At 42.5% G+C, this 17,181-nt stretch overlaps 1 protein-coding gene across 5 annotated transcripts in view; it reads left to right on the top strand.

Moving 5' to 3' along the window:
• The first annotated feature begins 4,369 nt into the window (after window positions 1–4,369).
• The window catches only part of ESRRB (estrogen related receptor beta), a 139,238-nt gene continuing 126,426 nt past the window's right edge, over window positions 4,370–17,181 (top strand). For 2 of the 5 annotated variants that reach the window (XM_065686041.1, XM_065686039.1), the window contains exons 1-2: window positions 7,684–7,752; window positions 12,462–12,636. In XM_065686041.1, coding sequence (XP_065542113.1) covers window positions 12,635–12,636 — 2 coding nt within the window. In that variant the 5' untranslated portion in view covers window positions 7,684–7,752; window positions 12,462–12,634. Of the gene's footprint in view, window positions 4,456–7,683; window positions 7,753–12,439; window positions 12,637–16,608; window positions 16,700–17,181 lie in introns of those variants that run through there. The other 3 variants (XM_065686042.1, XM_065686040.1, XM_065686035.1) reach the window with 3 other exon arrangements.

Below are 17,181 nucleotides of genomic sequence, written 5' to 3'. Positions count from 1 at the left end.
GAAGCAGAAGATGGGATAAACGAAACCAGGATATGGTTAGAACCAAAGGGGCAACTCCTTTGAGACAGCAGCAGTGTGGATTGGACACAGCCACAAGGACTGACTGATCCTCTCCTGACTTGTCACTGGTTTTGTTGTTCATACTTCCACAAACTTGTCACCAAAGCCTCCTCATGTCAGAGTAGCGATATTTTATGCCAACAGTCACTATGAAACAGGAAAGAATTTGGATGTGAAACTTCTGTAGTTGTAGGTTATCTTCCTTTGCTGTCTGGGTCTCTTACCCCTTCCTTTGGAATGGGATCTTTATCAGGTTTGATGAATAATCATAAAAATACTAATTGGAATTTTTGCTTGGCTTCCTATATAATACTTCAACCACTTACTGATTTTATCAAGGTCTCATTGCAGTCTCTACTCTGTACTTCTGGTCATCATGTGTACAGCCCTGGAAGAGCCCAAACACAAAAACCAGCATACAGTGATAGCATAGCTCTCTATCTAAGCAGTAGGTGCTGCATTTACAGTTCTGAGAGAGTGCCAGAACAAGAAAGAGACAAGGAACGTTTGTGGCAGTGTGCATTAGAAAAAGCAAAGGATCTGTTCACAGAGGGGAAAGAAAACTGAGCAAGTGGGTTACCTAAAAATATCAGTGCAGGCTCCCGGCTCCCTTGCAGAGAGAAAAAATCGGTGCAGCTGTGATTAGTCAGAAAAAGTGTTTTGAGTTTGCAAAGGGGGAGGAGTGGACTGTTAAGACAAAGGCATAGCATTGATACCTCATATGGGACCAACACAATCCAGACCTACATACGCTGAGATCTCACTCTAGAGAACATAACTGTCTGCTGCATTTTCTTCCAAGAAACCTGTCTAATAGGAAGCTGGATTCTGAGCATGTAGAGGACCTACCCAGCCTCCTTGTCGCAATACAGCACAGGACAAAAGCTATCCAGGTTGCAGTCTACCATCATCACTTCAAATCCTCAAGTTCCCTAAGAGATCCAGAGTGAACACAGGTGGTTTGAAACAGAGAAACTGGTAAAAGAGAGACTAAAACTAGAAGGATAACTTTGCTTTCAATCCCAGGGGGTTGTGCACAACAGTGACAATTTATCAGGACATGAAAGATTGCTGTTAAAGCAAGCACATCTGCTGGGGCCCAAGGAAGCTCTTGTCCCTAAATCTGCCACCAATCATAGAATCCAGGAGCACTCATGGAGCTCTTGCGTGTCCTCTTCCTATGCTATGTGTAAGGCACAGAAGGGTTAAGAGGGGATATGCTCATCAGCAAGGAGGGGTACGGTGACAGAAGAAGAGTGAAGCAGGATGAAGCTGAGCACTGTACAGGTGAGGGCTCCTGATTCCACATCCAGCTCTTTTTGGCTTTAAATGGGGTGTGATTATTTGTTTGGTTGGGTTTTTCCAGTTGGCTTTGTTTTTAAAGAAAATGAAAGACAGATTATATCACAACACGGTGTTCCTTTGCAAAATGCTTTGTCAGTTTAACTGGAATTTATCGTTAGGCCTGCTATTCTAAGGGAATACTGCATATATGATCACGCTTGATGAGTCTGTATAACTTTTGAACCTGTTATCTAATTTCAACACATTTCAGACCCAATCAGAAGTCTGAAAGGTATTAAATTCATGTAAGTTTCATGAAATAGGTGACAGGTAGAGGAGGAAGGCCTTATTATTATCCCTTAGGGAAAGACGGCAGAATGAGCTCACTCTTATTTAGAGTCCAGGAAATCCACATGGGACAGGGACTGTCCAAATGCCCCAATTACAGAAGAGTTCAGTTGAGGCTCACATCTTACTATATGTGCATCAGAGGATCCACTGGTTGGCCAATGTATCTCATAGATTCTCTAGTGACTAGCAAGCAGTAAGCTTCCTTCTTTCTGGACATTCATAATGCTGCTAATCCATATGGTTTCCCTGAAAATTAATAACAAGTAAGTAACATTGCAGCTTCAGGATAATGCAGTTAAAAAGCCTATCAAACACAACAGAGAAAGCCATTGGAAACAAGGCTTCTTTGTTTCAGGTACCTGAGAAGGCAATGCACACCCAAAATTTTCAATAGAAGATTCTTTCAGGAGGTAAGTTCAGGTGCAGCTGTGAAATTGCTGTGGTCTGTACAGACTGTATCTTCTGCCCTCTAATATATGTGCCCCAGTTTTCCTCATATTAGCCTATCTGAGCACTGGCTTCACTGTGATCTTGGATCCCAGTATAGGTAAAGTGGTAGTTCTGCATGAATATTACTTTGGTAGGACATAGTTCGGCATAACTTCTTTGGAGATGTAAGCTAGACTAACATAAACGTGGTTATAGTTACATAACTTTGTCCAGTGCAATATTCTTATAAAATCATTCCTGTGAAGTGGGATAGTTACATTTATACAAAAATTAATGTGGACCAGGCCTCAAATTACAAAGTATTTGCAGTGGAGACCATATTTGCTTATTTACAAATGCATGGTGTTTAGTGTCAGAGGGCCTGGTACTGAGTGCTGCTTATAATAATAATAATAATAGCAGCAATAACATAAAAGGGTTACAAGTCTGGCTGGGGAGTCACCACAGTGTGTCTGTAATTAGTTGTAGTAAAAATTATCATTTCTGAGGCATCTGGAAACACTGACTCTCAAAGATGAACAGTAACTATGTAGTCATCCCTGCCATGGCACAGCCTTAAAGACATTTTTGTCAGGGAACTTCCTTACTTTTTGCTTGCTCTGTACCACGAAATGAAGGTAATGGTTGCATGTTTTTTCTTTGCAGTCTTGCCATTACGTGGACCTCTGAGGCTGTCCATTTTCATGACTCACTTAACAATGCTTGCAAGGGGAACAGGTAACATTTTGCAAGCATAATGTAGCAATACTGAAGCAGTTTCTCTACACAGACTGGCACATTCTGAAAAAGGAGGTGAGTGTTTCCATTTCTAAAGAACTTGGCTGAAGAAATCACCTTTGAAGGAGGGAATCAGTGCACAGTTCAGAGCAGGGGGCTGCTTCCTGATATTGTGTGTCAAGTCTCATTTGGTTGTTTGCTCTTTGATTAAAGTTTTCTGTAGTGAGTAACAATTTCTCCAAATTAATACCACCACTCAGAACAATTGTAGTTAACATAGAAGACTTCCAAATAATTCATCCAGAACTCATTTTTTTGTTAGATTTCATAAAAGAACAACCAAGCTTTAGGAAAGTGTTTTATTGGGGAATTTGCTGATACAGACAGGAAATATGAAATGCCCTATGGTTACAGCCAGCAGTCCACCTGCCTCCAAATTAGAGCCTTGCTTTCTGCCTGGATGCAAGCTAGTGATCAGTGAGAAAGTGAAGAAAATAACATTTTTGAAACATAAGAAAACTTAAGAAGGAGACATGAAAAAATTTCCACACTCTACTTTTTCTAACATCCCATTTCTATAAATTTAAACATGTGAGTTCTGTCACCTGATAATGTGGCAAAAAGAAACTTCTACAGAAAAATGGCAGAGATGTAGCACAACAGCTCTGAAGACCGGGCTCTCAAAGAGCAGAAGGCAGTCTGCTTGCAGGTTTCCATGGGGTTTCACCAGGCAAATGAATCCCAGGATCGAATGGCAAGGCACAAGGTGTATTCAAGAGAAAGTTTCTGTTCTTGTCTCTGCTACTTAAGGTATATTTACAGGGCACAGGGGAGCACCATGCAGTGATAACTTAGATACAGTCTCATGGTATTCTCAAATTGAATTTATATAGCCTGTTTCTCATCTGGATATAAAGTCCATACGAATGAGGCTATCTTTCTGCCAAAATGCAAACCAGGTCATTTAGAGCATGTTGAAGTAGCCCTGTGTAACCCTGTTTTGCTGAAGTATCCTTATGTGCTGTGTGACACAAAACTGGGTCTGCTTCTCCTGGAGTTTCTGTTACCTGGCTGCAAAGTGCTTTGATGCATCTGTCCTGCCTTGCAAAGGTGCAGAGGGCTGAACTCACCACTTTTTTCACAGCTTAATGTTGCACAGAGGAGCTAAAGAAAAGTTGTGGCTTCATGGTGGTTACGTTGTGTTTTGTTTTGTTTTGTTTTTCCAAGCATGTGAGAACAGGAGAGCTGCATGGTACACAGCATGTCAGGGAAGAAGCTACTGTGACTGCTTTAGATCCACTCTGTGCTCAGTGGGGAGTCACAGCCAGGCCATGTGTGAGCCAGTGTGTCTCATGCTAGTGACACATTCCTTGAGGGAGGGGACTGGTGAGGAGCTGGGCCTCACCTCCCAGCAGCAGCACGGCCCTAGGCAGAAGTAATGGAACGGACTGGTTATTCCAGGCGAGGACAGGTCCAGGTGTGGCAAGAGCACGGACTAAAGCAGCAGCAACGGACTGAGCAACCAAATGTCTGCACCTGAAGCACGGACTTGACAGAAACCTTCCTCAAGCAGCTGTTTCCAAGGGGCCTTGGGTAAATCCACTTGAGGTTAAGGATTTGACTTTTTTTTCCCCTCCTCACTGCTAAGCCTCAGTGAATGTGACATCCTTTTACAGGGAGTAGGGGGGTGGGGAAGAGGAGGGGAGGACAGAGGACAATATAGTTTGCTATAGACTGTGCTATACCTGAGCTCCAGCTCAGGTTCTAGCAGCTTTGAATATCTGCAGTGAGAAGCAGCCCATAGCAACTCCAGAAGTTTGGGGGGGGGGGGGAGGAGATGGGGCACGCACCGTGTGCTTCCCATCAGGACCTCACAGGGGGATGCTGTCTGTGGCATTTGCCAAGATTGTTGGTAGAGAAACAGCTGGGATTTTGGCTTCTCCTCAGCCTGGCAGGCCGTTGACTAGCAGCACTGGTTGGCTGAGGGGGCAGCTGCTGTGCATTTGCCTGAGCACAGGGCACATTGTCCTGGCACTTCCACTCCTCTGCTGGGACCATGTGTGTGTGCGCCCTTCCTTTGTGTCCTCCCAGTGCAGACCATCCTCAGACCAAATCCTGAGTGACTGAAACAAGCAGTAAAGCTCGGCAGCAGCATGACAGCCCCAGCAGCTTGTCCTCTGTATATGTGCTGTAGGTGTGCTCCTTCACCTGGGATGAGCTCAGTGCCAGGGAGCTCAGTTTCTGACTGTCTGGAGAGCAGAGGAAGGGAACACTAAATTCTTTTGCAGAATCCTTCTTTCTTGCAAATATGGGTAACTACATTTAAAGAAAAGGCTCCTGCCCTTCTCTCCCTCTCTCCATTCTTTTGGAGAGGAAAATGCTCTGAGTTTTGAGGTGCTCCAGGCTGCAGGGCGGGAAGGGTCTGGGTCCAGAGAGCTTTCAGAGGTGACTGGCAACTCTAAGATGAAGCAGAACTTGAGGTGATGGGGTGAGAAGGCAGAGGAGACTGCAGCAGAATTGTGGTGAAGGGGGAGAAACCACCTCACCTATTCGCTAAGATGGAGCTGAGTCAAAGTTCAGCAGGAGCTTGCTACGGTTAGCCTAAAGAAAAAGAGACAAGGGAGGGGGAATTTTACCTGGGTCTGTGCCTGTTCAACACTTTACAAGGGCTTACATCTCTCAGCCAAGGGCCTGGCAGCCATAGAGTGGGCTCAGAAGTTATTTTAGATGGCACAGAGCTGAGAGACATTAGCTGGAAACACAGATCCAGTTCCCCTCACAGTGCAAGTGAACCTTGCCTTAGGTTTATGTGCTGGAGAAACTTCTGTGAGGGTAATGTTTAGGCTGCCATTTCATGTTTGGTTTTATGCACAGCGAGGGAATGATATTATGGTGGCAGAACTTCACTGCCAGAGAGGGAACTGAAGCAGGCGTTTGCACACGCATTGCTGCGTCTGTGAAAGTCATGTGTGCCTTCAAGTGCCTCCCAAATATGAGTTCTCAGGAGTTGTAGGTAGGGTTTTGGTGTGATCTGTGAGAATAGTCTCTCCCACAGTAACAAGACAGTTTCCAGTACCGTTCAGGGTTATTTTTGGTGGCTTGTCCCCTCCTTCCAGTCCCTGTGGCATACCCTGCCACGCACAGGAGCCCTGGCAGCGCCAGGCAGAGATCACCTGGCTGGGAGCACTTGCTTGCCTGGGTCTGCGATGCAGAGGGAATGCTACTGAACATGCAGGATTTGTTTTACTGTGGTGGGCTGACCTTGGCCAGCTGCGAGCTGCAGCGCCTGCAGGAAATATCCACCTGCTCCACTGGGCTCTCTGCAGCGGACTGCGTGCTCTGGCACCTGGAGCGCCTCTGGCCCTCCTCCTGCTCTAAGCGTCTACCCTTTCTCATTCCTCACTGCCTGTCCTCTCTAAAACAAACACGCTTTCCCAGTGGCGCCGCCATCTCAGCTGAGGGGCTCAGCCGTGCCCTGTGGTGGGTCAGTTGGAGCCGGCTGGAACAGGCTGTGTCTGGCACAGGGCAGCCCAGCCTCTCCTCACAGGGGCCACCCTGCAGCCAGCACCTCACTACAGACACCTGGTGCAGACACGCTGAGTTAACACCTGGCTAGTGGTATTTTGGGAGTGAGAGCTGTGCCTTGTCCCTGACGAAAGAGGGTCCCAACCTCAGGGCAGGGGTAAGGGCTCTTCACACACAATCAACTTAACTGGGAGATGAGGCAGGACGGGAGATCAGTGGTGTTGCTTTGGAGTGGGCTCACGAGGGACCCACTGCAGAATTTCTCAGTACTTCCTCACTTTCGAGGCTGAGGAGCTTGTGTGGCACCTCACTTTCCTCTGAGAGCCCTGCTGGGTTTTGCCAACCTGCAGGCATGTTCTCAGCAGGTATGGAAGCAGATGAGCAGCCCTAAAACCCCTCAGCTTGCACATGAAGAGCTTCTGGAAAAACTTACTCCTCCTGTGGGTGTCTGCGGCCATAAACATCCCCTTCCTTTGAGGAACTTCATCAGTTGTTTGCCTTCAAATTTACTTTTTAAAAAGACGTTTTATTTGAGCAAGACACACAGAGTATGGAGCCTCTCCTTGGAGAGGAGAAGAGGGAGTGGTAGAAACCCCCGTGACACACTGGGCATTTGGAAAACGGTGATGATCCTTCTGAGGAGCCGAGCTAACAGTCTGGCTGTAAGAAGTTTAGATCTGGAGCCAGACATCATGGTTCGGCCTGTCTGTGGTTATAATGGAGTTGTTTGGGTTTTGTAGAAGTTGTCTGAAGGAATCTGAATTAAAAGAAAAACAAAAACAGAAAACAAAGGGAAACCTTTTTCTGGTCCCTATCTGATCTGGCACCAGAACTGATTTAAGTCTGTCCTCATTCGGGTTTCAAAATCGCTCTGAGCTTTAGTGTGACAGTTACCATGCTTCCTCTCCCTCCCCACCATGGCCAAGGTCACTGAGAGCACAAAACAGTATCTCTTGCCTGAAGATGACCTTAGGCTCCTGGGCTGCTTTGATATTTGTCTGAGTGCACAGCTAATGCCCTGCCAGCACAGGTGTGGACTTGCTGGTGCTAAACAAGGTCCTAAACAAGTGATACAACAACAGTGATGAGTTTCTGCTAAACATCCACAAGAAATTGAAAGCATAAAAGGTACCTGCCCCAAATGGTGGAATTGACAGCCACACGCTGGTGGAACACATTGCAGCACGTGATTGGAAGAAGATGATGGTGGTTTCCAGTGAGAGAATAGTGTTTACACAATTTAGGCAGGAGTACATCCAAGAATTCTTATTCCATTTCACTGCTTTTTGCTGGTTGTAAACACAGAAGCTCTTTTAGGAACAGGCTCTGCAGTAGAAGCGGAAATTTAGGAGGGATCTAAATGAGGTAAGGATAGAAGGCATTTTATCGTCATACTGTATGTGGTAGACTGCAAAGCTTGTGTGTTTAAATGCAATACAGCACGTGATTGTCCTACTGCTTGCAGGCTTCAGTTAAATCCTTACAGATTTTGTTTCCATGTGTGTAGAACTGAATGCTCACTCTGGATAGCTTCTGAATGCTCAAGCCAATCTATTTTTCATTAGCATGTTGTTATTACTGGTGGACTCAGAAAAACAAGGGAGAGTAGCATTCTCCTGTGCTTGCTCTTGTTCTTGTTAAGACCAGTGCCATTCGTCTGCTGAGGTGATGGTGCCTCTCCACAGCCTAACTCTGCAAGCACCTGTGCCAGGTGAAGATTTTTCTCTGCCTGCAGCTCTGAAAATGGAAGAATAGATGTGGAGTCTATTTCCCCTAATCCATGAAAGTTCCTTAGTCGTAACCTGACATGCTTTGCTTGAGGCTGTTAGAAAGTTTTTGCAGGTTCCCTTCTGCCAAAGAGCTTTTGGAGTCCTAATCTCCAGCTGGCAGGCAGCTGGAGGGTGGTAACATCTTCACCTGGAACGGCTAGGTAGGTGACTTGTTAAAAACTTGGTAATTCTTGTGTGGTAACTCTTCACATTCCTGAAGAATATCAAAATATATAGAAGCTAAAGAATGAGGGAAGTTTACAAGTGTATTAACCAAGCAGTGTGGCTTTCCCTGGTGATGGCAGAGACTTGACAGTATGGCATTCACCATCCTAGAGGGTACATGTAAAAATTATATGACTTTGGGTTCAGCATGTGCCATAAATATCCTGCTGCAGATATTGGTTGCACAGAAAAAGAACATTGAAGTAATATGAAGTTTTCAGCATTAAAATCAAATAAGGAAATTAACCAGCTAAACTCCTAGTAGTAAAACCAGCATGCAGTTTTTCAGAGTACATGCTTAGTATCAAAATACATAGTATATTTAACTACATCTTAAATCAGATCAGTCACACTGTGTGTGCCAAGCGTCCAGAAAAGAGTTGCTACTAAAATTTTTCTCTTTATTTATTTTTTATTCCTTATCTTGTTATTTTTACAGTCTTGGAAGAGGGGTTTTTTTTTTGACATTTATTTCCTTTATGTGAAAAGAGTTATCATTCCATAGTATCTTTTTTTTTGTGTTTACCTAGTCCCTGTTTGAAGTCTGTGCAATTCACACCTCAGTAAATGCAACAGGGCATTAATACAGCTGTCCTGGAATGTTGGGTTTGTGAGACTTTCAAAGTAGTGTGACTCTGCCAAAGAAACTTTTTGTTGTGTGTTACAATTATTCTTCTTAGTTTGTGGCTAGCCTTGGAAACTGCAGAGCTGACTTTCAGTTTATCTGTTAAAACTTGTATTCATATCTGTATTTCTGATACCAAAGCAGCACTGGTTCTGAGCTCTAAACTTAAGGCACATAAATCAGATGCGCACAGAAGCACCTTAGGTGCTTCTGTGAGAAGGGACACAGGAAAAGAGGACAAAGATGTGGTTTAATGTGAGGTGGGGGTAATTGGAAGATTACACTGATTGGATCAGTATTCCAAGCTTCAACTGGTTTTGCTGTGTCGCTATCTACAAAAGGTAGTTGCAAATTTTTGTTCGATTTTGTCATTAGAAGGAAAGTGTATATTGCATTCTTCTGTAATAGCTTATATGCAGCAAATTCTGCTTAGATTTCTATGTGCAAAGCTAAAACTTTTTGTGTTTGAAGAAAATTAAATTTTACCTCTGCCATAGACTTGAGAATCTGAGACTGAATACAGGCTTATGGTGAAAGTGGCCATAGCAAGAAACATTTAGAAAGATAGCTTCCCAGACAACAAGTAGAAAAGATGGTAAAGCTGCATTTGCACTTTATCAAGGAAAGAGTTGAGCCTTTATACAGCCTACAAGCCACTGATGTTGATATTTTCTGGGTTCTTTTTGTTTGTTTGTTTGGGGTTTTTTGTTTGCTCATTTGTTGTAGTGTTTTGAAGTGGGCATTCAGGGTTATGGCCTCTCTGCTGGATTCCTTCCCTGCCTCACCTTAAGTCTGGAGATTGGAATTGGTTTTTTTTGTGCATAGGGGTGCTGGCAGTGTGGATGCAGGACCTGGTTTTGAAGTTTTACCTAAAGCAGATCTTTTCTGGATTGCTGGGTATCCCATTGGGGAGCAACTAAGGTCATACATACTGCTGTGTAAAGGCAGAGAGGAAGAATGGAGGAATGCTGATTCCATTCAGAGTTCATCTGTACTAGCTGTCACATGGTAACAAGTCCTCATCCCTTAATCCTTCAGGCAGAAAGTGGAAGAATGGGGGACTACTGTATGCCCAGGTTTTGCACCACTGTAGGTATGGGATGCCAGTGGCAAGCACTGGACCTGGACCTGGAAACTGAATAGGGCTTCACAGCTACTTGATTGAGATGTGCCCAAAGTGTCCTTGTGATTTAGACTACACTGTAAGCTTTAGTTTGGCTCATAGCAGTGTAAGGGGGAAGGGATGGTGCTGCTCTATACAACACAGGGCTCGATGGAGTAGTGTTGAACTACTGTCAAGAGCAGTCAACAGGCAAAGAACAGTCTTGACAGTGGTAACATGTTCAGGATGTATGTAACTATGCATTTGTTAAAGCTGAATATTTCAAAAGTGACTGTTGAATTTAGATGCCCCTGTTTTGTGACCTTGCTCTACCATGCCTCAGCCTGATTATTCTGTGTACTGAGCTTCTAAAATTCATTCTGATGGCAGTGGGTAGTGTAAAATGGTTTACAGTTCTCAATATCAAAGCCCAAAACACCTTGTACTAACCAGCCCAAATGAGAGGGCAGAAATTCAGGTGGTCATATAATTTTTTTATCCAAGATCTGATTCAACTAGGTGAAGGACCAAAATCTGGTGGGGAATTGAGGGTGTGTTTTCTCATTGGAGCTCAGCCATTTGTAGTTCATCTGTGGACATCAAAGTGCTTTGAAGTGCAGTGTTAAGTATTGTTATCTGTTTTTTTTAAAGCTGTGGTAAGGTGACAAGCCAGACTTCACAAAGGGCACTAGCTCAACTAAGGAAAATGTCTAAATTTCATGAGTCTTTGTCCAGTGCTTCATAGACCCCTGCTCTGCAAGAAGAGCATTTCATTGACTAAATCCGACCAGCTTAGACACAAAGCATATTGTCAAGAGGCGAGTTACGCATGCATCAGGATTTGGCCCCAAAAGAGGAAATTGTTTTATCTCCCCACATGATCAATAGCTGCAGTTGAGCTGAGACCTTGGCTGTGATGTGGTGGGTCCTTGCCTTGCTTTAGGATAGCTGCTCCTGTTAAACTAACTTTACTCCAGCAAGAGCAGCAGCTGCAGTGTAGTGCAGAGATGCCTAAACTAGCTTAAATAGTTCAGGTACTGTTAGCCACTGAGCCAAAGAACCATGGAGTTCGGCATCGGCTTGATGCCTGAGGATTTTATCCTGCTTTTTATGAGTTTCTTTACCATCAGAATGCTTTATGAGCATTTCTTTACCATCTCAGCTCAAGCAAGCCTAGCAATGTGTTGAAAAGAAGGCTGGTGAATCTGGTTCTCTTTCTACACTAGTACTAGTACTTTTGCCTGCAGAGCTGAACATGGTGCCGGGTATGATTGTAGGAGATACTGCCATTGTAGGAGTGTAGCAAAAACGGTTTTTCTTCTCTCTGCCTACTGTTCTCCCTCTTATTCTCTACCCTGGTGTTCGTCAGGAGCTGCCTTGACTTTAAGATCATATGCTGTGAAACTGCATAGCAATTAAGGTTCTACTGCAGATCATAAATATCTAGGAGTTGATGAAAGCTTGGAGAACCACCTGGCTCCTGGAAAAGCTTTTGGCCTTGGCTGACTATGGATCTAACAGGAGAATCTGTAGAGGTTAGATATGGAAAAACCAAGGGCCATTACCCTTGTCAATTAATGGGAACCAGGGCAGCAGAAGCATTCCTGATGCATTCTCTCAAGTCATTGCCCAGATGGTGGGCTCTCAGCTCAGCCTCTGCGAAACTGCTCTGCTGATATCTATAACTCATCAGTTTTCTCCTGGCAGTCAAGGACATGAGCAGGAATGATGGTTCAGGTCCCTAAGAGCTAAGTAACTTCCGCTGAGTCAATAGGGGAGGTACCATCTATGCCCTCAATTTTGTTTTCAGGAACAGCCTCATCAAATAGTATTTGTGGGCAGAGACCCTAACTAGACTGCTGAGCTGTTAAATTGCTAACCTACCCACTAGCCCTAGTTTATTCTGCAGCAGAAATACAAGCATGCCTAGACCAACCCCCAGAACTTAACTCTGAACTCCTCTCTCATTCTGTCAGAATCCCCAACTTGTTTTTAAAATGACATTTATTTGTGCTAAATTACAAAAGAGTTGGATGCAGTCTGCCAGTTGTGCTTTCCCTCTCCCTCTTTGTGCACTGAATTTTGTTCATTTGCCTTACATGCCTCAAGTTGCTGTAATGCTGCTAGGAAAGTAATTGCCTTGCACTTTCTCTTTCTGATGCCCACGGGTGACTGTGGGGGACTCCTCCCTGGGCACCGTGCACAGTTAAAAGCCCAGCTTCTGCTGCTTTGCTTAAGACCTGGTTATTTCTTCTTTTTTCTTTCTTTCTTTCTCTCTTTTTTTTTTTTTTTTTTTTTTTTTTTTTTGTCAGCTGCCTGTTATATCAATCACAGAGCTGGGATCTATTTATAGGTTGGGACTCAGAGTACTGTGTCCTAGTCACAAAGAGAGGCAGAGACGCAGAGGGGACTGTCGGCTGGTGGCTGGTGCAGGCGGAACCAAAAGATATTTAATCAGCAATTAGAAACACCTGAGGGCAAGGGAAATTCTACTCCAGCCTCGAGCTTCATCTCTCAGCCTGCAGCATGTAAGTAGTGAACTTCTACCTTTTACTGCATTTATGGGGTTGTTTTTTGTTTTGGGCTTTTTTTATCCAAATGTTGCTCTGCACCAATCCTTTTAGCTGGGCTAAATTAAGGCAGCATCTCAGTATGGTTAAAGGTAGTATTTTTTTTCTGTTTTCACACTGTCGAAGGTCAGTATGACCCACAAGGAGAGGAGTTGGTTCAGAACTTTGTAGAAATCAGTCAGTTTCAGTATTTGAGAGTGGCTTTTTCCTCTGGAAATAAGCAAATGAAAGTTTGAGTGGAACAGTTTTGTTTTGGGAACAGAAAGGGTCAGGTTTGCTGGCGTTCCAAAAAGGTCAATGTATAATGTAACTCTGCTTAAGGGCTTACCAAGGACAGGTGCTATTTATCCCATGCTGGTAAAGGCAAACCTGGAAACTTCAGCGGTCCTGTCTTAAAAGAACCAAGCAACACCCTTTCCTCTATTAAAACAAAACAAAAAAACCAAAACCAACACCCCTGCCCCCCTCCCCCCCAGCTTCATATCAAACCTTCTCTTAGCATGGAGATGAAGTGAAATACTGCTTTTACTCAATGCATTTATCATTGAGCAGTTGATGTTTCTTTAATTTTAAAAGTCCTACAGCAACCAAAGTCTTTTCAATGACAAAAGAGGGGTGCAAGTCTTTGTAAAGTCGGCACAGTGGTAATCAGAGAAGGAACTTACTCTCTCATTGCCAATGAGCTGTTTGCTTTAAAGCAGACAAAATGCAAAATGTTTGAACAACATTATATTTCTACAGTATTTTAGTTAACAGGACTATGAAGAGAGGGAAGACAATAATTAGTCAGAAATTGTTTTTTATTGATAGCTTTTAGCACAAAGAGGTTTTTCTTGTTTCATGTTTTTGCCTGAGTTTTGGGCTATAGCTTTTACAAAAATTAGATTTTGTAATTTTTTTAAGTATAGAAATATTTCCTTCATTTATTGTATTTATAATATTTACTTCCCAAAAATGCAAATATTACAATTTTTAATTTTACTGGGCTAAACTTTTTAATATAAATTTATAACTGAATCTATGTTCTAAAAACTTTTCTTCCCCACAATTAAAATAATTTGGAGGAACAAGTGTCTCATAAAAATAGAATAATAAAACCAGAGCTGTTTCATAGGTAAAATATCAAGTCCTAAAAAAATACGTGATAGCTGAGTTGGTTGGACTGACTGTAGAAAGGTGGCGAGTGATCTTGCTCATAATTTCTTTATTTTGCATTTCTCTGCTGTACATTTTATAATACCCAAAGTTTTTAACTCAAGTTCTAGAGACAAAAAATCCTAGCGGCATATTAATTCCGTCTGAGTTTTTAGCCATTGATATAAATACTCCATCCTTCAGCTAGAATGCTAGATATAAGAAAGGCTTTTAGGAAAATGTGGATAAATGTGGTGGATTTATATACACAAATAATGCCCAAAATAATGGTTATAATACACTGCTTGCTATGAAGCTCCCCTCCCCCAAATAAAAAAAAATGTTAACCTGATCATTCTTATCATAAGAAGCTTCATTTTGATTATTAAGGCTTTTTGCTTTACTTAAAAATGAATGTAGTTAAATTATTTAAGTCCCTTTTCTGTTTGTTTTGGCATGATATTACATTTATTGCCTCTTTGTGACAATGCAGCGTTATTGTGTAATAAAGGGAGAGCAGAGTTTCCTGAAAGACATTAAAGAAATAAAGTTGCTGACTCTAACAACTAACTAACAAGGAATCTTATCGGATAGCTGGTCTGAGGTCCCCCTAAAATTGAAAACCAAGAGACATGTTATTGCTTGAAAAATGAATCTTTTTCTTCTTACATAAACACAAGTATCAGCATGACTATGCTTGGGAATTACTGCAAAAAACTGATTTACTATAAATTTTTGCAGACATCTAAGCACTCCTAAAGTAGTCCTTCAAGTATAAAGCTAGAAAAAATTTAGTCTTAAGAATTTGTTTGGACTGTTCAATAGTTGTGTCATCGTAATTGCTGGACTTTATCCTTCTCTTTTAACTGCATGTGAGTCTTTTCCCCTGTTAAACCTGCCATATCTTTTTATTACTGTATTTGGAAAAAGTAACCAACATCTACTGTCCTGTAGCATACCAATTAATGGTTTATGAGACCACTTTTATTTGGAGGGAGGGAGTTACCTGTGGTCAGAGGAAAGACTTTGATGCGTTATGTGTAAGTCTTTGTTATTTAGTTTTTTCACTAATGTTTCATGTTTTGTGGACTAAGTGTCTACCAGCCTCCAAACTGGCTTACTCTGTACAGTGTAGTTTGTCACAGGGCTGTTGCATGAATTTTTTTTTTTCATTCCTTAAACAAACAACAAACAACTTTCATTTTGTCCTACTTTTATTTGTTTCTTTGACTGCAAAGTAATGAGTGACATGCAGAGTCTCCTCTTCAAGCTCCTCCTTTCATTGCTGAGTATAGCACCCCTTATAAATAAAACCTCTGCCAAATCTGCTGCACAGGTGTCTGGAGCACAACATGCTCAGGTGTCTTGCAGTAAATCCCTGAGAATATGGATTAAACACCAGCAGGAAAAAAAAGAATACTCTTCTTGAAACAGTTCTGTGTTTTTAGGGGCCTTCTGAATAACCCCCCCAGCAGCCAGTTATTAAAGATTGTGTAGCCAGCTATCTCTCTTGCTCTCTCTTACGTCTTTTATAGCTTCACCTGTACATCTGTCCATCTATTTCTCATCTCTCTATTTTTACATTTCATTATGCTATGCTTGCTCTCCTGCTCTCTTCTTTTTCTTTCCTGAAGACACATTTCTATCTGGCACAGAAAATAAACTCAGATTGCGGGTAGTTATGTTAATCTAATTCAATCCTCTGTGGGTTAGGAGTGAAATTCTAATAGTGGAGCTGTTGAGGGCTTTTTTGTTAATGGCTTGGGGATTACATTGAGTTAAAGGCTCATTTCCTAATCAAACAGAGAGGGAGAGAGTGACTCCGAATATTTATGAGTCTCCCAGCGCGAGTTAAACATTGAACTCCAAAAGCAGGATTTCAATGCTGCAGAAAGAGTTAAAACCCCTCAGGGTTGCTGTGTCGAGGAGAAGGGAGGGAAAAAAAAAAAAGAAACCAGTTAAGCCATCAGCATTTTCAACTGCTGCATAACTTCAGTTTGGTGAGAGAAAATAATCATCTCACAGAGCTAAAATGGAAACCGTAGCAAGATATTTAAAACAAAGTCAAGTGATGCTTCAAAAAGGCTCTTCTTTAGTGAAGCAGGATACATGCAAGGCATGCAGCAGCCTAATAGAAACTCCACATAAATATTCTAAATGAGAAGGATTGGAGGGGGGGCTGCCTTTTTGTTATTAGTGCCTGGAAAACCCAGTTTAATTTTTTTAACGCTTTTTATTTTTGTTCCTACTTAACTTTTGGGTAGCCTTTTCTTTAAAAAAAGAAGGGGAAAAAAAAGTGTGGATAGGTCAATATCTAAATTGTTCTTCTTCTGTTATGTTGACTGGTATCTTTTGAGGTATTTATTTCTGTCCTTCAGTTTAGCAGGATTCTGAAACTGGATTCACTGTCACAAGAATGATTGACCAAATTAATGCCTGATTGCTTTTGTGATGAGTTCATCATACATGCTTGGGTAGACCCTGCTGTTACTGGAAAAGAGCAGGCCGGCCTGCCTGCCTGCCTGCAGCAAGCAGAGGACCTCTGTGTTGCTAAAGGCCTGGTGTGTTGTGAACTAGCCAGTAGTCCTTTTTTCTTTTTTTCGCTCAGAGCTTGGATTTAGAAAATGTGTCTGCGGCAGGTGACCTGCACAAAATCAAGACTGTGCCACGATCCTACCTTTCTTCTGTAAAGAGGTCCTGAAAAGGAACGGGTATAGAAACCTGCTATCTTCCAACACATGGCCAAGTCCATGTTCCTCAGTTTCCCCGCCTGTAAAATGATGCATGAGTGCCACCAAAAGTACTCTAAAATCTACAGAGAATAATCTTACATAAATCCCAAATGGCTCATTTGCCCATGGCAAAAACTGCAAAATCACTGACACAGGTGCGTAGCTTGAAAGCAAGAGGATTTTGTGCTGGCAACAAGAGTTACCCAAGTTTGTCTTTTTTTTTTTTGTTTGTTTGTTTTGGGGTTGTTGGGTTTTTCTTTGTTTTTAAATACATTTGGTCCATTCCACCAAAAAGGTTTTCTTGGTTTGGTAAGACAAGCAGATAGAAGGCTAGCTTACTCCTAGTAACATTCCGTGGTGGTGTCCTACACATTATGTCTGAACCTAGTCTTGGTGACTCTTGTTGAGAGGAAGCTCCAGGCTTATTGCTCAAAAGTGGTAAACTCTGGCAAAAAAAGTAAGTTACTGTTTCGTTCTGGAGCAATGTGCATTAATGGTCATCCTGTATGCACTGAACTTGGTATTTTTGCTGACATGCATATCTGGGTGCAGCACCTTGAGGTAAGAGCTGGCACCTTGCCCTAGTTTAAAAATTATTTAAAACTGCGACCTGATGTGAATGCCTGAGGCCCCTTCT

Source organism: Lathamus discolor, chromosome 6 (genome assembly GCF_037157495.1).
Source record: "Lathamus discolor isolate bLatDis1 chromosome 6, bLatDis1.hap1, whole genome shotgun sequence".
Classification (NCBI taxonomy): domain Eukaryota; kingdom Metazoa; phylum Chordata; class Aves; order Psittaciformes; family Psittacidae; genus Lathamus; species Lathamus discolor.
This window is presented reverse-complemented; position numbering and strand designations above follow the sequence as displayed.